Source organism: Hypanus sabinus, chromosome 19 (genome assembly GCF_030144855.1).
Source record: "Hypanus sabinus isolate sHypSab1 chromosome 19, sHypSab1.hap1, whole genome shotgun sequence".
Classification (NCBI taxonomy): Eukaryota; Metazoa; Chordata; class Chondrichthyes; order Myliobatiformes; family Dasyatidae; genus Hypanus; species Hypanus sabinus.
In genome coordinates this window covers 62,911,957-62,933,009 of record NC_082724.1, presented here as the reverse complement: position 1 = coordinate 62,933,009, position 21,053 = coordinate 62,911,957, and the positions used below count along the sequence as shown (strand labels likewise).

At 41.2% G+C, this 21,053-nt stretch overlaps 1 protein-coding gene across 1 annotated transcript in view; it reads left to right on the top strand.

Moving 5' to 3' along the window:
• Nucleotides 1-15,576, top strand: part of rrp9 (ribosomal RNA processing 9, U3 small nucleolar RNA binding protein) — a 53,724-nt gene extending 38,148 nt beyond the window's left edge. Inside the window, exons 11-15 of the mRNA XM_059944546.1 lie at nucleotides 393-455; nucleotides 583-728; nucleotides 3,135-3,214; nucleotides 11,906-11,979; nucleotides 15,356-15,576. Of these exons, the coding sequence (XP_059800529.1) occupies nucleotides 393-455; nucleotides 583-728; nucleotides 3,135-3,214; nucleotides 11,906-11,979; nucleotides 15,356-15,455 (463 nt within the window). The 3' untranslated portion in view covers nucleotides 15,456-15,576. The remainder of the gene's footprint in view (nucleotides 1-392; nucleotides 456-582; nucleotides 729-3,134; nucleotides 3,215-11,905; nucleotides 11,980-15,355) is intronic.
• The last annotated feature ends 5,477 nt before the right edge of the window (nucleotides 15,577-21,053 follow it).

Below are 21,053 nucleotides of genomic sequence, written 5' to 3'. Positions count from 1 at the left end.
ATGGACAAAATTTCCAGTTGCAAATCTACTACAATTAGTATCCTCAGTTCCAAAACGATTAGAAAGTGTTATTTAAAGGAAAGGTGATGTAACACAATGGTAAACATGCCTCTGTCCCAACTTTTGTTGAGTGTGTTGCAGCCACCAAATTCTAAATTTGTGTATATTTACAAAATACAATTAAGTTGGTCAGTAAAACTATTGAAAATCTTTTCTTTGTACTTTTGTCAGTTAAATAAAGGTTCACGTGAATTAACATATCACAGATTTTTGTTTTTATTGCATTTTGGAAAATACCCCAACTTTTCTGGAAATGGCGTTTGTATTTCAGATTTCTAGCCCTAACAGTTTCTTGCTTTTCAGCTAGTTGTGATTTTCCCTTTGCTCCCCAGGAGTTCCATCGACTGCATTCAGCTGATAAATGAGGAGACGATGGTTTCTGGAGCTGATGATGGGTACGTGTTTTAAGTCTGAAATATTTCAGTTTTATTCATTTTTATTTCTAAAACAAAGATTTGGTACAAATCATTTTGCCGAAATGTAGGAAATTAAACTTTAAACCTGTTGACCTCTGTGTTTCAGCTCCTTGGCGCTTTGGACAGTTACTAAGAAGAGGCCTCTGGTAACTGTCAGGGCAGCTCATGGTTTCCAAGGAGATCCAGGCATAAAGCAGCCAAATTGGATTACTTCTGTGGCAGCACTGCTGAACAGTGATTTGGTAGCCTCAGGTACATCAAACTGACATGCAATTTAATGTCTGTGTCTACTGAAAGTTGCTAAACATGCTTTCAGAAAACACTTTATTGTCCTTTTTGCTTCATTCAGAACATACAGAACGTATTGTCTATCCTGTTCTGAAACAAGTTTGACTTACTCAGATTCCCATTCGAGTATGTTCAGAATCAGGTTTATTATCACTGACATAGGTTGTGAATCTTTTTTTGTTTTTTAACAACATTTCAGTGCAATCCATAAACTAGAAATTATAAGAAATGTGAAATGTATACATAAAAAGGCAAATTAAATATGTAGTGCAAAAACAATGGAGTAGTGTTCATTGCCTATTCAGAAATCTGAAGACAGAGGGGAAGAAACTGTTGTGTGTCTTCAGGTTCTTGTGCTACTTCTCTGATGGTAGCAATGAGACTAAGGATGTTCTGGGGATTATATTGGTGCTGCTTCCGCTGTTTTTCCAGAGTTTTTTTTTATTTTACTGCCTGTTACTACCTGTCTCTTTGATTCCCATGGCCCATCTTTGACTTTACTTTTTCTTGAACATCTCTAGGGAATACGTCAGCTGCCAATATCCATTGTAAACCCTCACAGCTGCCACATCATCCCAATTTCACCTCCTCTTGCTATACACCCTGTAAGGATGCATTCTCTCGGTTTTGCTGTCTTCATTATACCTATTCTGATGCGACTTTCCATACCAGTGCCTTCAAGATGTCCTCCATTTGCCTTAACTGTGGCTTCTCCTGTTCCACAGTTCGGGCTTCCAACTCTGTCTCCTATTTCCCACATACAGTTGCTGTCAGCTGGAACAAGGGTAAGATTCCTCTGGTGCTTGTTTTCTATCTCACATTCAAAGGACAATGCTCCATAACTTCCCCCATCTCCTACAAGGTTCCACCGCCCTTCACTTTCATCATTCACAAGGAACCATACCTTTTCTGACTCCTGAATCTGTTTCCATACAATTATAAGAATGCAACATTTTCTTTCTTTCCCACTACTTAGGGGCCCAAGCAGTCTTTCCAGATGATGTAGTAATTCATTCATTTGGTGTTTGCAATAAATGTGATTGTTCTGTTGGAAAAGCCAAACAAGGTTTGTGTGACCACGATGTAGAATGGTTCCGTTTGTAAGAACAACCTGGAGCTTTAATTCTCTACCCACTCAGCTGCCTTCACCCTGCAATTCTCCGAGCTACACCCTGTGTAAGTTCAAGGAATAGCCACCTCCTTTAGCATTAAATTACATTTTCAAGTTAAACAACTATGCCATTTTTTCACACATGTGGCTGTACCTTTGTTTTCAATATTATACATTTCTGCTTCTCTATTTTCTTCCAGCTGCCAATATTTATTTTAAAGTAAAGGGTAGTGGTTAGTTCCGATGCTATTACACCGTCATCTGTAAGGGATCTGTACTTCCTCCCTGTGGAATCGTGGGTTTTCTCCAGGTGCTTCCATTTCCTCCCACAGTCCAAAAGCATACCAATTAGTTTAATTGGTCATTGTAAATTGTCCTGTGTTTAGGCTGGGGTTATATCAGGGGTTGCTGGGCACTGCAGCTCAAATGGTTGGTAGGGACTATTCTGCGCTGTATCTCAATAAATAAATAATTATTTATTATTTTGCCAGCCTAGGTCTGCATTGTATCACAGACATTTCCTTTGCTTGTTCCAACCTGTTCCCTTGTAACCTAAAACATGCTTACCTTATTTTCCAAGCTGATGATGCCTCACCTGCAGACTGCTGCCAACAGTTTATTTCAGATTTTCAACATCAGCAGTGTTTTGCTCAGTCCATGTCAGCCAATTTCCCATCTGAATTTTATCTATTTTTATCAAGACGTTCTCCTGTTGAAAGGGATTTAGAGCCTGTGCCCACAAGGCATCTTAATGTTTTACTACATTAACAATGCTGTATAGTGGCTGGCTCTGAATTTTGCCTGTCATTTCTGGGCTCTTGCAGTAATTGTTTGATCATAATGTATTCCTGCTTGCAGGTTACTACCATGCTAGCGTAGCTTCTAGGGCACAATGAAGCTGAGAAACGTTCTCTGTTAACACTTCTGTAGTTACTCACATCTTCTTTCATAGTCTTAACGTCCAGTCTTGCTGTGTAGCTAAGATAATTAGCCATTTCTCTGTACCAGTATTTGAATGCACTCATTGCAGTAGCCAGCAACAGAATGACATATTCCTGGGGTCCTTCATTAATCTTCCCTAGTGTATCATCTCATTTTCTTCAATCAAATGTTAACTTTTATAGGATGTCTTAATTTCATCTATATTTATGGTGCATTATATGGGGAGTAAATACAGGACGATAAGAATGTGTATCAGTTTTTTTTTACTGAATTGCTAATATTGCTTGAATATTATCTGTTTTAATTCATGATTTCAGGTTCACAAAATTCCCAGATCAGACTCTGGAAGTGTGGAGAGGGATTCAAGCGACTGGAGCCACTCTTTGACATCCCCGTGGTAAGAGATTTTAAAGTGTTTTTTGCAGCTGATATATTATTCTGCTGAATGCTGAGCTTGATTATAGAATCTTTGGAAACCGCACTCAGTGATCTAATCGCTTTTATCCCTTTATTTAATGTAGCCCTCTCCTGAAGCACCAATCTGTGTTGGAGAGAGTCCTACTTATCTTTAGTGCATTAATGTCAACAAGCTTTTTGAGCATGCAGGATCGTGTCGGACTCTACCTTATCCTTCTGCTTGACCTTTTGGGGCAGAAAATGTAAAGAAAAAATACAACATAGAGCAAATCCGGAGTTGGAAAAAAACATTGAAATCTAAGCTTAAGTTTTCATCAAAATGCATCAAGATCAATAAGTTGACAGCATACAATAGCAGCAACATATGAGGATAATCTAATACTGTTATGGAAACATGGTGACCAAGACTGGGTGCTTAGTATTCCAGGTTATATGATCAGGACACAGGTGAAAGGAGCAGGATAGTATTGATCATCATGGAAGGTATCAGAGCAGTTTTGAGTTGTAATGTGGAGGCTATGGATAGAATTTAGAATTGGTGAATACTGGCAAAGATCCAAATTGCTCCTTTAAACAAACTGAAACTTACCAGGTTGTGTTTCCTTCTCTTCCTTTAGTTTACTGTTCCCTTTAAGCTCCATTAGTATCATACCAGAAGACTGGAAAAAAACAATGTTCATAAGGAAGATAGAATTCAGGGAACGAGAGACCAGTTAAGATTTGGAGTCAGTAATCAAAGAGCAAATGACTCATTTTTAGGAAATCTGAAAGTGAGTTATTATCTAATTGGGATTTGTAGTGTTCTCGCTCGGCGTGTAAGATAACGCGGAACTAAACACCAAGATAAACCTTTGTCAATAACGACAGGATCACAGTAAGATTAACCGTTTACTGTTCACTCTTCCACATTGACGTATGGTGAAAACTGTTGATAAAACAATACAAGATTTGTACAGCATTTGTTTCCTTCTTGATATTACAATTACATCGTAAATACTTGCAAAAGTAAAACTACAACAACTACATTACATTAAAGTGCAGCATACAGTCAGAATCTACCTACGCCATTGACTGCTTTAAATACACTTCAACGCAAACTATCCGCAACTCTTCAACTAACGAAAACATAAACATTATCGACCGTCATTACTTTTAACAGGATCGGTGTTAACATTTTAATTCAACATATTGATTATCTCATAACTCACAGCGTTGCTTTCACAATGTTCCTGGTGCGTAGAGAAAACGTTGCTGCTTGCTCGCGCTCGCACATGTCTCGACCCCCAGCTTCCCGTTTCTCCAAACCGGTATTTTCCCACAGGACGCGGCAAAACCGGATGTGACGTCATCGCATGCCGCGATATCTCACAGACAACTTTAAACAATCCTAACTTTAACTAGAATGCTAACAAACAAATTACTAAGCAAAAATATTATAAACTAAATAACTGCCATAAAGGCAACACACTCCCCGCTTAACCTTCGTAAGGTCACAATGAACATAATACAAAACTTTAGTCTCTAATCAGTCCTTAGGTAGAAGTAGAATGTCTTCTGTAACAGGCCTTTGGTATATTTTCACATCACCTTGGTCGGTAGTTTTCAACTCAACCATCCCGACATGTCCGTCCCTGCTAGGGAATGTAGCGAGACCAGGACCAATTTGCCAGAGCCTGGACCTGTCTCCATTGCTTTAAGTACAAATCCTTATCAGAGAAGTCCCCTGGTGGAGGGGGAGCTCCTGCCTTCTGTGTAAGGAGCATTGATGGCGAGAGTATGAAGGGGTTTTCCGGGTCAGAAGACACTGGTAGGAGTGGTCGTGCATTTATAATGGCTGTGACCTCTGCCGTTAGTGTGCACAGTACCTCGTGGGTCAATCAGGTGCGTTGCTGCGTCTCAGGTTTCCTTTTCAGGGTTTTTTGCAAGGACGTGAACTGCTTGACTGCCTGCTCTTTGTTGTTTGGCAAGCACTGGCGTGGTTCTCTGAAAGGCAGTGGGGCGACCCCATTATTTGCTTCGACTCTGAAGACCTTGGTGTCCTTTGTTTTTAAGAAAATGGCATCTTGAGCTGATTGAGCAAGTTTATTATCATGCTCAGTTTGAACGAAGACTGGCTGACCCAGCGTCTCATCAGTTACTTTACGTTTGTTAAAGCCTTGTTGTGCTTCCTTAATACACGTGACACTTGTGCGGGGTTGAAAAATTGAATGGTGGCCACTCTCTAGCACATTGGTCTTGAGTGTGCTAACCGTCGGTTTGTATACATTGCCAGGGCACACTTCTCCTATCACCACCCAGCCTAGATCCAGGCGTTGCGCAAAGGGGGCGTCGTGTGGTCCACTGACCTGCTGCCTAACCTTGTGCACCCGGATAACATCTCTTCCTAATAGCAGGAGTATTTCTGCTTTTGGATCCAGTTCTGGGATGTGTTTGGCGATGTGGCGGAGTTGTGGCTGGTGTAGCACCGCACTTGGCGTCGGGATCTCAGTGCAGTTATTCAAAATTTCATTGCACTCTAAGAGTGGAAGGAGACAGATGACGACTTTACCATCCAGGGACTCGAGCTGGAAGCCTTCTGCCTTCCTTCCATGAGTTTCCGCGTTTCCTGAGCAAGTTCTAAGGTAGTATGGGAACTGCTCGCTCTCAATGTTGAACAATTTAAAGAACTCTGGACTGACTAGTGAGCGATTGCTCTGATCGTCCAGAATTACATAGGCTTTGATGGCCTTGTCTTTGGCTCCTTTAGGGTACACCTTAGTGAGGCAGATCTTTGAACAAGAACGGCTTGACTGAGCTTGACCGCAAACTTCTGTGCAGCTCGAGCTGACAACGGTTGTCCTGGAGTGAGCCTCTCTCTCTCTCCCCGCCGTCCTGTTGTGGGTTGTCGGTTTGCGGTAATGGGCCAGGATGCATGGCCCCATCATGATTAGTGCTATCACATTCCGGACACTTCACGGCGATCGTACACTCTCTAGCAAGGTGAGAGGTCGAGGAACAGCATTTAAAACATATTCTTTTCTCCTTGAGAAGGGCCATCCTCTCTTCAAGGGGTTTTTCCCTAAACGTTCTGCATTTCCTGAGGGGGTGGGGTTTGTTATGCAATGGGCAATTCTTGCTAGGGTCGTGGTTAGTTGTAAAGACTTCAGTCTTAAGCACTGAGACGGGTTTATCAATGTTGAAATTATTCGAAGAGGATTTATCTGGCTTGGTGTAAACTGTACTGCTTCCTGGACCCATGAGGCTAGGGTCATTTCGCTTCTTCACCTCCCTGCACACAAACCTAGTGAAATACTCAAAGGAAGGAAATCGACCATTGTTGTCTTTTTTGTTCTCTGAGGCAAAAGACACCCACCTGTCCTGCAGCCCAAATGGAAGTTTATCCACGATTTGTCTGATCCCGGATAGAGTATCTGGGTATACTAGCCCAGTTGAGTAGCCATCTTCTTTGGCGCCTTGAATCTCCATGAGTAAATCTCCGAGCTCTCTTAACTTAGTGTGGTCCTTGGCTGACACCTTAGGAAAGTTTTCCAGACGTCGGTATAGCGCCGCTTCAATAATTTCGGGAGTTGCATAGCCCTCCCGAAGTCTCTCCCATGCTTTGCTTAAGGCTAGCTCGGGTTTGTTGATGTACACTGAACGTATGCGTCTCACCTGTTCGCATGATTCTTTTCCCAGCCATTTCGCCATAAGATCCAACTCTTGGGTTGCTCTGAGCTGGACTCCGTCGATAGCGTTGGTGAATGTGGAGTACCATGCACAGTAATTTTCAGGTTTGTCGTCGAACTGGTACAGTCCTGAAGTGACGTGATCTCGTCGTGCTGAATACTGTGCCAGGGGTTCAACTGCAAGTGGCCTGCCGCCTGGGGAAATATGTTGGCGGGTATATGACCGAGAGCGTACCTCTGTTATGGACTTTGCTGTTCTGAATTCAGCCTTTGCCTCTCTTCTCGCCAAATCTTGTAAGTTTGGTGTCGAGAAGTATTTGTCATCAGCCCTTTCATTCTTGACTTCATCGCAGAGTTGCGAGGGTAAATTGTCTTCCTCAGATGGGTGTGGTGCAGTTGGGTCTCTCTGAGTCTCCTCATGACGTGGGGTGTTATCAAATAAGTATGGAGTGGAAGAACGAATCTTCCAGACTGTTTGAGATTGGACATAGTCGCTTGTGTGTTCCAATCTGGTCTTTTCTTTAGTAGATTTTACATCAACCAGATCTTGCATTTCTTCAGCATCTTCTATGAACTCTGCTTCCACCCTGGCAGCTTCTGCTTCTCGTTCCGGTGTCAGCATTTCTAACTCTGACGCTATCCTTACCCTTTCCAACTGGTTTTCGGCTTCTCTGGCAGCCGCTTCCATTTTCAAATCTGCTTCTTGTTTGGCGTAGCGCAGTCGCACCCTGGCGGCTTCTGCCTTAGCTCTGCAATGGGCGGACTTACTTGATGATGTCCTACTGCTCCCCTCGCTGGGTGACAACGACATGACGCTGGATCGAGTTGTCATTGCAGCACTTGAAACACCTGATAATGCCGCTTTTTCACTGTAGTGTTCTCGCTCGGCGTGTAAGATAACGCGGAACTAAACACCGAGATAAACCTTTGTCAATAACGACAGGATCATAGTAAGATTAACCGTTTACTGTTCACTCTTCCACATTGACGTATGGTGAAAACTGTTGATAAAACAATACAAGATTTGTACAGCATTTGTTTCCTTCTTGATATTACAATTACATCGTAAATACTTGCAAAAGTAAAACTACAACTACATTACATTAAAGTGCAGCATACAGTCAGAATCTACCTACGCCATTGACTGCTTTAAATACACTTCAACGCAAACTATCCGCAACTCTTTAACTAACGAAAACATAAACATTATCGACCGTCATTACTTTTAACAGGATCGGTGTTAACATTTTAATTCAACATATTGATTATCTCATAACTCACAGCGTTGCTTTCACAATGTTCCTGGTGCGTAGAGAAAACGTTGCTGCTTGCTCGCGCTCGCACATGTCTCGACCCCCAGCTTCCCGTTTCTCCAAACCGGTATTTTCCCACAGGACGCGGCAAAACCGGATGTGACGTCATCGCATGCCGCGATATCTCACAGACAACTTTAAACAATCCTAACTTTAACTAGAATGCTAACAAACAAATTACTAAGTGAAAATATTATAAACTAAATAACTGCTATAAAGGCAACACAGGATTAATGGTAAACAAGTGAAGTTTGTAGGGAATTTATGTGGTCTAGGGTATGAATCACAAGAAGTTAGCTGGGAGGTGTAACAAGTAGTTATGAAGGTAAATACTTTGGTATTTCTTGTGAAGGGATTTGAGATTATGAATGTTGAGGTTTTGTTACAGGCTGTTTGTGTCGCCACTCCCAGAATGGTATACACTAATAAGGTTTCCTTGCCTAAAAAAATGGGGTAGGATTAAAGACAGTCCAAAGGAGATTTGCATGGTTATTTTCTAGGTTGAGAGGATTGCTCTGTTGAAGGAGGTTTCGACAGTTTGTGTCTTTATTCCTGCAGTTTAAGAAAATGACGAGTGGCATAAGATCTGTTGGATCCTGATACTTCTGTGATCCAAAGGTTCTTCAGAAGTCAAGAATGACTTATTGCTTACACTTGTTTTATTAAGTGTTACTGAGCTGAGATCAAGCAGAAGAGAAGCTGCGTGGAGAGAACAAAGACCCAGACTAAAATGTAATTGTGGTCTTCTCATTCTTAGACTAGAGGTAACAAAATTACAGTGATAACAATTAATGTATAAAACATCTAGATTCAAATGGAGTGATATTTACTACTGAACTAAGAAAATTCTAGACAAATACAGAAGTAACCACTGTAAATGCTGAAAAATTCGCTGAACAATGACATGTATATGGGTGATTATATAACACCAAGCAAGAATAGGAAGGTACATTCATCCCCCTCCTCCAGATCCTAAGGGATAGATATTGAGATGTTTTCACAAGTAGAAGAGTCATGAGCAAGAAGACTTTGCTGCAGAACAAGGGCTGAATCGTTTAAAACGGAAGGGCATTGAATTTTTTTCTCTGGGACCCCTCCGTCCATGAGAGTGGTGAAGCCTGGATCATTAGGTATATTTAAAGGCAGGGATTCCCAACCTGTGGACCCCAGACCTCTCGGTTAGTGGTAGGGCTCCATGCATAAAAAAAGTAGGGAACCTCTGACTTAAGGTGAAATTGATGTTTTTGAGAGATTGAGGAACTAAGGGGTTAATGAGGAAGCAGAACAGGAGAGGAGTTGAGGCCAGCTTAGATCAACCATGATCATGTTGAATGATGGGGTTGGCATCAGGGTATCCTGAATGTATTGCTAACTGCATTGCTGAAGTGTTTAAATAAGATGGTTTCTCTAATAGGGAAGAAATTAAATTTACGAAAAGAAAGGCCACAATTTTCTTATGCATTCACTTAATATGCATAGCAGGAGCAGTTTGCCCTCTAAATCTGCATAGTCATGACTTCTGCTTCTCTTGCACTATTTTCGTATTGGGATAATTGAAAGGAGGTGTTAATTGCATTCTCAGTACCTGTTCCCCAATGGAGTATGATTCAAGTTATTGCTGAAACACGCCCCCCCCCCCCCCCGCTGTCAGCTGACCTTAAAACATCAGCACGGGTTGAGATGGACTGCATCTTCTCCATTAATATCCAAGTTTGCAACCTCATTACAGTTTCTTGGCCTTGGGTTCTGGCTCAACTGATGTTACATGTCAGCCATGTTTCTCTGGTCAGAGTTGCTGACAGTTCTTGCAATTGACTTCTCTAACAGCAGTATCACTTAAAGCACAGAGGTTCCTCCATACAAAAAAAGGCCTCCTGATGAACCATTGTCACCTGTTGATTGAATTCTGCCATTGTTCTACGTTCCTCTTCCTTTTGACCATGAAATACAATAACAGTGCTTTGGGCTAGAGGGAGAGAAGCATGGAACTGAACTCTGGGCAAAGCGCTGGGATCTGGTACACCGAGTCAAAGAAGCTTCACAACGGCAGTGCTGGAGACTGAATGTTTCTATGAAACCTTTATCAATATGATCACTGTCACCTTTGGGGGTGAGTGCATTTAAAGTGTTATGTGACCACGGTTCCGTTTACTGTGGATGTCACTTTAAAACGCCTGGATGAGGCAGGACTATGACGTCAGTATAACAAGCTGCGACAGACCGCTGGGTCTGGTAGAGAAGAAAAAAATAGAGGAAGGACTTTGGACTGCAAGCTGTCAGCAGGGGCCTGCTGTGAAAAAAAAGGGTAAAGTCTAATACTTTCCCATGCCCAAAGGATTGGGTTGATTAATGGCATTAATTACGTGGATTTTGTTGGAGTATCCTGTGGCAACCGCTTTTTGTTAACCCTTACCTTCGGGTGTGCTATGTGGTAACCACTTGTGCAAAGGGATATTCCATGCCTGTCACCTTTGGGATATTTCTACGTGGATTTCGGAACAACTTGATGGATAGGATCTTCGGCGACTGTTACTTCGTTTTCCCAACGTGGAACCTGTGGAATTCTTTGTGATCCTCCTCTCTACACAATGATGTGCATTTATAAATTTCTCCCCTCATTTATTCTGTGGATTACTGGACCTTTCTAGTTTGCCATCTTAAGACTTTAAGAACTGTTTCTAAGCTTGACAGTTTGGGAGCCGCACACTGATAACTTCTCTTTATTTCATTTAATTTGCTATATTCTTGAGTAGATACTAATAAACTTTAAAACCTGACTCAATTTGTGATCTATTGCTGCTGGTCCGTAACAGAAGGTTTATCTTATTCCCCAACCCAATATCTCTGCAGTCTTCCCAGAGATGAGCAGGCACTTGTAATAATCCCCACGTTAAAAATGTGAAACTCTCAGGGTCAACACCACACAACCCAAGGCAGTCAGGGTGTATTGCCCGGGCTGTGAAATATTGTGGGTGAAATTTTCTGAAGAGATTGAATGTATTTCAGCCATCGAGAGTCACATTCTCATACACCATATGGTGCTGTGATGTGTTGTCATTTTGAGTCTCTTTTGTGGAAGTATTCAAATTGACCTGTTGGATGTTAAAGATTAGCTTTTTGTCATATGTACATCAAAACATATAGTGAAGTGCATCAACAAGCAACACAGTCCAAGGATTGTGCTAGAGGGCAGCCCACAAGTGTTGCCAAGCTTCCGATACCAACATAGCATGTCCACAACTCAAACCCCAACCGTACATCTTTAGAACGTGGGAGGAAACCAGAGTGCCCGGAGAAATCCCACACAGTCATAGGCAGAACTGCAGACTCCACAGGAATCAAACCCCAATTGTTGATCACTAGCGTTGTAACGCAGTTGCACTAACCGCTACACTACAGTTCCGTGTGTGTTGGATAGGACTTTGCATGCATTCAATGTCAGTTTGCCATAATTTGCACTGGAAGCGGAAACTTTGGATAATATTTCTACTTTTCCCGTGTTTAACCTTTTCCTTCACACTAGGCAATGTTTACTTCAGCCCTGGTTCAGAATGGTTAGCAACACTATATTCTGCAAGCCACTTTATACTGTGTTATAAAAATGTCACCTTTTGGAGGAAATTAAGACCTGTGAGCTAGTTTAAGAGGTCATTGCAATGTTGAAACTAATCTTTCCTTCTGCCTCTTTTGTAGGTTGGTTTCGTGAATTGTTTGAAATTTTCCAGTTGTGGTCACTTTTTAGTGGCTGGCGTGGGACAGGAGCACAGGTAAAGTGTTTGTTGTCTCTCAAATCTCAGTCTCAGGCTATCCACTGAACGAGGTCAGTCAATTTCCAGAGACGTTCTACACATGGCTCAAGTACTTGCAGTATATATCACTTCTCCACGACAGGTTAATCTCCCACTGATGGTCCACCGATCCTGTGGATATCCAGCCTGATGTATTCTGGATTTTGTCTGGACAAACTGTTCTATATTAGTATGTGCACAGCACCATGCATAGGTCCGTTCTCGGACACGGTGTACTTACGTTGAAATTCCTCTACCTTGGTTGATATTGTGAATACTATCCATCAAAATATTTCTGAATCCACCAGCTAATGTAATGGAGCAAGATGCAAATTCATCAGGTGAAGAATGAACACAGGTGCAGCTTTGTGTAAAGGCTGAATATTGTTCATGATCTGGCTACATGCTGATTGGAGCTGCAGAAATGGCATTGTCAGGGTGTAGTTACTCAGTGCTCTTTGCAAAGCTGTTCTCAGTATGATATCGCCACTTGTTGCTCCTTTTACAAATCAAGTAGACCCAATACTTACCCTCCCTTCAGGTTTTCATTTCCCTGTGGCAATAGAAACTGTAGGCACATCATTCCCTCATTCTGTGAGATTGTAGGTTATATGTACTTTGTCCTTTTCACCATGTCTGCTATGCCCTTGTTGGATCTGGTAACTTCTGTGATCCAGAGGTTCTTAAGAAGTCAAGAATGAGGCACAAAACTTATTGCACATGATCATTTTATTAAGTGTTAGAAGGGTGGATAATGAACAACAGAGAGGGGCCAGGAGAGAAAAAAGATTTTTAAAAAAGCAGACATGATCGCTTCATTAACAAGAGAAAATCTGCAGGTGCTGGAAATTCAAGGCAACACACAGAATGTTGGAGGAACTCAGCAGGCCAGACTGTATTTATGAAAAAGAGTAAACAGTCAACGTTTCAGCCGAGACCCTTCATCAGGTTGTCTCGTACTCAAGATTACTTGGCTGTTCAGAGGATGTTTTCCACTTGTGTGGAATATTTGCAATGATGTATCTCCAGTGAAGTTTTTGTCTTTCAAATGCACTCACAGTTGTGATTGTTTTTAAAAACAAGTTTTCTATTTACTGTTTAGTTGAATTCGAATCTATCTGCTCAAAGTATCTTTGACATATTTGTTTAATATCTTTAACATATTTGTTGTAGGCACTTTAGAGCTCCTAGGCCAGGGGTCGGCAACGTTTACCACTAAAAGAGCCAATATGGACCCATTTCCCACAGAAAAGAAAACACTGGGAGCCACAAAATGAAATAACACTGCATACAACGGGTTTTTTTTGCCTTTATGCTATGTATAAACAAACTATAATGTGTTGCATTTTTGAAATTGATGAACTCCTGCAGAGAAAACGAAATTACATTTCTGCATGCAACAAAAACATTTTGAACTCCGAAAAAAAGACGTTGGGTTGAAGGTTACTACATAGGTAGCCTACCTTGGATCGAAGAATTAAAAGAAAGCGCGCACTGGCGGGTGTCAGGCATTGGCAGTGGTGATGTATATTAATAGCGATAAAAAACACGTTGTAGCGGTGTAGCGCTACACGCAGCGCTAAAATAAAGACTGCAGTCAAAGGTAACTTTATTCGAACTAAACAGCCTTGCTTTTAAGCCTCCCTCAACCCAGCCCCCATGGACGCAGATGCTGCAAAAGACACGTACTCACAAACCCCCGTAGGCTATCTCCCTTAGCCGGAATGCTGGCTAATTGTGAGGAAATGTGTCGCCACACTTAGATCGTACAAGATCACCATAATCTTCAAATTTAGAATTACATTTCAAAAGCTAACAAACTAACATAAAATACATTTTAATTAAATACTGACCAATTATTTCCCAAAGCCACAGGGAGCCGCAGCACAGAGGTGAAAGAGCCACAAATGGCTCGGGAGCCGCAGGTTGCCGACCCCCGTCCTAGGCTGTATTGGTTAGTTGTTTTGGTGACCTGAACAGCATTGTGGGTGTGGCTGAGGCCCCTGTTCCTGCTCACTCTGGTTAGTAGGCTTGTGCGTAGAGTGTGTTATCAGTAAGTCAGCAATGACCATGGAATCACAGTGCAGCTGGCAAATGCATTGCAGTAGATGTTAATTTAAATTTAATTTTAAGTGCAGGCTTGCCTTGTTATTTGGACTACTCTGTTGCATTTTCTGACCACTGACATTTTCGTGAAATTTGTTGTTTTCTGGCAGGAGTATAGAGAAATACCCAAAAAAAGTTACAATGTTACAATAAGAAATACCTTATAATCCCAGTTGTAATTGGGCCATCAGGCTGCTGCTTATTTGAGACAACTCTTTTTTAAAAAAAACACAAAAACTAATTGAGAAAACAGGCAGGACTTACTTGGAATATTATGCCGCTTAACTGGAATAGGAGATGGTTGCTGAACAGTTTCAGTCGTGTGCACTTGTATGGCTGTTAGACACTATGCCATACTTAGAGTGAACAGTTTTTAAATAGTGTCAGTTGCTTATTGTGTTATTCACCAGGTTTTTAAACAGCAATGATTTTTGACACTACTTCATGCAGGACAACAATGAAGGCAGCAGTCTACTATCTGCACTAGGTGGTTGTGGTAATCTTGTTCATTTACAGTCAATCGAAAGAGCACGGCAGTGTACACTGTAGAAATTCCTCCATCAATTTCTACTAGGAAATAATAGTTTTATAGTATATAGTAATATTGACAGTGTTCTAATTTGTTCTGTACTTCATTTAAATACAATTTGTTACACAGTTAAATATAGTTTGTCTTTTCAAACTATTTCCATGAAGCTTTGGCTAATTGGGGCAGTTGCTTAATTGGGCTAAAATATACTGGTCCTGATGTGTCCCAATTAACCAGAATCCACTGTATATAAGAAATAAAAGAAAAAAACAGTGTGTTCATGGACCATTTAGAAATCTGATGGTGGAGAGAAAGAAGCTGTTCCTAAAACATTGGGTGTGTGTCTTTAAGCTCCTGTATCACCTTCCTGATGGTAGTAATGAGAAGAGAGGCTCATGGGTGGTGGGGGTCCTTAATGATGGACATTGTCGCCTTGAGGCATCATCTTTTTGAGGATGTCCTCTGGTGGGAAAGCTTGTACCCATAATGGAGCTGGCTGGCTGAGTTTACAATGCTTGGCAGCTTTTTCCAGTCCTTTACATTGGCATACCAGACATTCATGCAACCAATTAGAATGCACTCCACACTACGTCTGTAGAAATTTGCTGGAGTCTTTGGACATACCAAGTTTCCCCAGACTCCTGATGAAATATAGAACTGACTTGGCACACTGAAAATTCTGGGAAATATATTTAATGAAACTTGTACTGTTCTTTGCAGGTTGGGTCGGTGGTGGAGACTGAAAGAAGCCAAGAATGGAATCTATATAATACCCCTGAAAAGGACACAGACGAAACAACAACTGGGAGATAGCAAATAGTTCTAAAGTGCTTAGCCAATATTTTGTACAAAATTTCTCCAGTGACTTTGGAGTGGCTTTATTTTGTAAATAAAATTCTAGTGCATTCTCAATGATGAGGATGTGTGTCACGGCAAATGCACTGCTGTATTCTGTCCTTCTGTAAGGCACAATTTAGCTGCCTACCCTGCTGAACTGATTCTGAGAGTTCTGATTTGGAGTTGACTAGCACCTTCAGTAGTTTTTCTCCCCCCAGTCATACATGAAAATCAGAACAGGAAGCATCCAAACATGCAAAGAAGTCATGAATAAAGTCACGTGATTTCATCTGGATTCACACTGTATTCACCAGAATGACGGTGAGTTCTTATTGAATGGAGAACTGGGATAAAACAGATTGAAAGCACAAAGTCTTGGGGATTTTTTTTAATGAATGTGGGACATACAGCTGTGGAGGCCCAATCATTGAAGGTTTTTAAGGAGGATATTGACAAGTATCTGATTGGTCAGGGTATCAAGGGATATGGAAAAAAGCCGGAAATTGGAACTAGACAGGAGAATAGTTTAGCTCATGGTGGAGCAGACTCGATAGGCCGAATGGCCTACTTTTGCTCCTTTGTTTTGTGATCTTGAGTGCAGTTTGATGTTTTGTGCTCTGAATTTTCATCCACTTACAGTATGCCCACTTTTAACCCTTTCCACTGAAGAAACTGCTTCTCTCTCTCCAACCAAAGTTGAAGAACAAGACCATATCATTGTTGTCCCATCAAAAAGCTTCCATAAGATGCTACCATTAAGTGCAGATTCTATAGTTACCAAGCAGTTGGGTGGCAAATATACACTCAGTAGCCATTTCATTAGGTAACACTGCTGTTGTGTTCAGAGGTGTCTTTCTGCATTCCACTGTTGTAAAGCTTGGCTACTTCCTGTCTGCTTGAACCAGTCTAGCCATTCTACTCTGAGCCCTTTCATTAAAAGGCATTTTTGCTGTCAGAACTGTCGCTCACTGGATATTTTTTGTTTTTCTCACCATCCTCTGTAAACTCTAGAGACTTGTGTGTAAAAATCGCAGGAGATCCACTGTTTCTAAGATACTCAATCTACCCATCCTGGCACTAATGATCATTCCATGGTCAAAGTCACATATCACATTTCTTCCCAATCTGATGTTTTGGCAGATTAGATATTTGCATTCAGCTAGTGGAATTAACTAATGAAGTGGCCACTTAGTGTAGTTCATGAGAAATGATGCTTGTCACCAGCATTGTCCCAGTGTTAGATTTATGGTGGTGTTATGACATCCTAATCCAAACTGGCATTTTTAAAACAGGTTATCACTCTCTAATCCTTTGCAAAAACCCTTGAGATATGTACACTTTACTGCTAAATTTTTCAGAACTTCATCCGTGATAGATCACACCTGATGAGGGATTTTTGTTTCACTTTGATCATTCCACTAGTCTTGTTTGTGTTACACTTCCCCTAAAACACCAAGAATTGTCTCTTAGCAACTATACCCAGGTCACACGCTTGCAGAGCGAAAACTAGTTAGTTTTTGACATTAGTCGAATACAGTTCTGTCCTGAGAGCTGAATGAGATTAGTGTAGCCATTATGAGTAATGATTTCCCTGCCTGCTTCACACTCTTGATTTATTGCAACACATGTTGTGTGGATTTATGGGATTTCTGTGCTCTAAGGAAATGGAGGAAAGGCACGGTTTGTTGTTATACTGTAATCTGTTTGGTAGACAAACTCCGAGTCTTGTATTTGTATGGGTAATGCAGATTTTCAGCCAGGGAACAATGAGGTGAATGATCATAGAATAATTAAGCCGCTTGTTTCAAAAAATGCTCATGAATTTAATACTATATTTAACCTGGGATTTGCCAGTAGTTTTATTTCAGCAGTAAACGTGGCAGGCAACTATACAGAACATGGAAGTCTCACTAAGAGCTGACCGAAGAAACACTCGATCACTTGTATAGCATTGGATGAGAGAGGAAATTGGACAAAGCAACTTATTTTAAAACACAACCTTAATATGATAATGTACTAAAAGGCTTTGCAGCACTACTATCCAATAAAAACACATACTGGGTGTCGTAATGTTATATAGGGAAAATGAGGGATTATAAATCAGCCATGATGGGATGGTGGAGTAAACTCAAATAACCTAATTCTGCTCCTATGTCTTATAGTCTTATGAAATGCCACAGCATGTAAGATTGACACTAGCCAATGGTTAAATGATCCAATTTGCAAATGAGCAAAGTCCTAAATTAGAGAAGTCTGAACATTATGATGGTATGTGATTTTGCTTTCCTCCCCACAGTAATATGCTTAAACAGTAGGAGTTTAAAAAACGAGCATTGTAATTTTTATTTATTGATTGGGATACAGTGTGGAATAGACCCTTCCTGCCCTTCAAGTCATGCTGCCTAGTGCCATCGTGGGGAGAACATACAAAGTCCTTACAGACTGGTGGGAATTGAACTGTAAAGTGTTGAATTTATTGTGCACAAGTACACATATGTACAGGTGCATTGAAAATCTTGCTTGCAACAGCATCAGAAGTACATAGTATCATACAGTAAGTGACCGTTTTGTTAGGTACACCTGTACACTTCGAGTGCAAATATTTAATCAGGTTCAGCAACTCAGCAACATACCAACTCCTGCCTGAGAAGTTGGATCTGCTCAATTTGCCTGCTGTCTCTAAAAGCCAACATAAGATCCCACTTAATTGGCTCTCCACTCAACCCTGGATCACTTGGACAGTAAAATTGCATGCACCAGTATGCTCTTTATTGACTACAGCTCAGCATTCAATACTGTCATCCCCTTCAAGCTAATCAATAATCTTTAAGACCTAGGCCTCAAAACCTTGTGCAATTGGATCCTCAATTTGCTATCTTGCAAACAGTTCTGAGTTCAGATTGGCAACATCTCTACACTCACCATTAGCACAAGTGCACCACAAGACTGTGTGCTTAGCTCCCTGCTTTACTTGCTCTATACTTATGACTCTGAAGCTAAGCACAGCTCCAATGCCATATTTTAAGTGTGCTGATGACAGCACTGTCGTCTGAATTAAAGATAGTGACGAATCAACATATAGGAAGGTGTTTGAAAATCTGGCTGAGTGCTGCCACAACAATTTCTCACTCAATGTTATCAAGGCCAGGGAGCTGATTATTGACTTCAGGAGGAGGAAACTGGAGGTCCACAAGCCAGTCCTCATCAGAGTATTAGAGGTGGAGAAGGTCAGCAACTTTAAATTCCTTGGTGTTATCATTTCAGAGGATCTGTTCTGGGTCCAGCATGTATTGCCATTATGAAGAAAGCATAACAGTGCCTCTACTTTCATAGGAGTTTGCAAAAATTCAGCATGTCATCTAAAACTTTGACAAACTTCTACAGATATATGGTGGAGAATATATTGACTGGTTGCTTTGCAGTCTGGTAAGGAAGACCAGTGCCATTGAATGAAAAGCCTACAAAGGTAATAGATAAGAGCCCAGTCCATCACGGGTGAAGCCCTCCCCACTGTTAAGCACATCAACATGGAGCGCTGTTGCAGAAAAGCAGCATCCATTATCAGGGACCCCCACCACACAAGTCATGCTTTCTTCTCATTGCTGTTATCAGGAACAAGGTACAGGAGCCTCAGGACTCACACCACCAGGTTCAGGGACAGTTAATACCCTTCAACCAAAGGGGATAATTTCTCTTGCCTATCACTGAACTGTTACCAGAACTTAATTTCAAGGACTCTATTTCACGTTCTTAATATTTATTGCTTATTTATTTATTTATTTATTTATAATTATTATTTCTATTCTTTATTTCCTTTTGTATTTGTACAGTTTGTTGACTTTTGCACACTCCATCCAGTTAGGTGCAGTCTTTTATTGTGTTTCTTGTACTTACTGTGAATACCCACAAGAAAATAAATCTCAGAGTTGTATATAGTGACATTTATGTACTTTGATAATAAAGTTACATTGAACTTTGAACAATTATATTGAAACATATAGTAAAATGCATTGTTTGCATCAACAACCAGCACACCCCCACAATGTGCTGCGAGCTTGCCCATAGCCTAACCTGTGGGTCTTCAGAGTGTGGGAAGAAACCAGGGCACCGGGACATCATGGGAAGAATGTTCGAACTCCTTAGAGAGAAGCTGGCAACAACTACACTACCACCATTTCCCAAACATCATCCAAAATAGAACACTACAACACTTTGGCCCACGATGTGTAGACCTTTTAACCTAACCCTTCCCTCTTACATACCTTCCAATTTTCTATCACCTGTCTGCCTGAATTTAAGTGTCTCTAATGTACCTGCCTGTACCACCACTCCCCGGCAGCCTCTCCACTGTGTTGAGAGTGGATGTTAGCACCCTAGTTGACAAAACAGAAGCCGAGCTCAATATATCTAATGCAATTGTCATTTGTTCAGATAGTCAATGACCCTCCTGTTCTGTGTGTTAACAGATTGCCAGTATCATTATCGGACACATTCAGATTGTGTAATGTCAATTCCAGTAAAGGAGAATAACCTGGTACTGTCCTTCTGAAGATGGTCCTGTCTTCGCATTCTGTTGTGTGGTATTTCCATCATGCTGGGTGAGACGGGCTTGGTATACATCAGGTAGTCCATTCATCCTTCTAGTGTCCGAAACCAGACTTTACAGTACACCAAAAAGTGGTGAATACAGCCCAGTTCATCACAGGCAAAACCCTCCACACCATTGAGCATATTCACACGGAGTGCAGCCACAAGAAAGAAGCATCTGTCATCAAGGACCCCATTCAGGCCTAGTTCTCTTTTCATTACTACCATCAGATAGGAGGTACAGGAGCCCTGGGTCCCACACCACCAGATTCAGGAACCCTACATACCCTACAATCATCAAGATCCTGAACCGTGTGGTTAACTTCACTCATTTCAATTCTGAACTGATTTCAGGACCTATGGACTTACTTTCAAGTTCTCCACAACTTGTGTTCTCAGTATTTATTTAGTTCCTCAATTTGACTTATTTTGCACATTATTTATCAGTCATATAGTTCTTTTCATAAATTCTACTGTAGAGTCATAAAACACTACAACACAGACAGGTCCACTGGCCCATCTAGTCCATGCCAAATTATTATTCTGCCTAATCCCATCGACCTGCACCTGGACCATCATCCTTCACAGCCCTTCCATTCATGTACATATCAAACTTCTCTTAAAGGTTGAAATCGAACACAGATTCACCACTTCCACTGGCAGCTCGTCCCACCCGTGCATCACCCTCTGAGTGAACAACTTCCACATCTTCAACATCTCACCTTTCACCCTTAACCCATGACCTCTACTTCTAGTCTCATCCAACCTCAATGGAAAAAGCCTGCTTGCATTTACCCCATCTATACCTCTCATAATATTGTATACCTCTATCAAATCTCTCCTCATTCTCCTGTGCTCCAGGGAATGAAGTCCAACCCTATTCAATTTATCCCTATAACTTGGGTCTTCAAGTTCAGGCAACATCTTTGTAAATTTTCTCTGTACTTTTTCCAAACTTAGGTGAGCAGAACTGCACACGATAATGTAAGTTTGG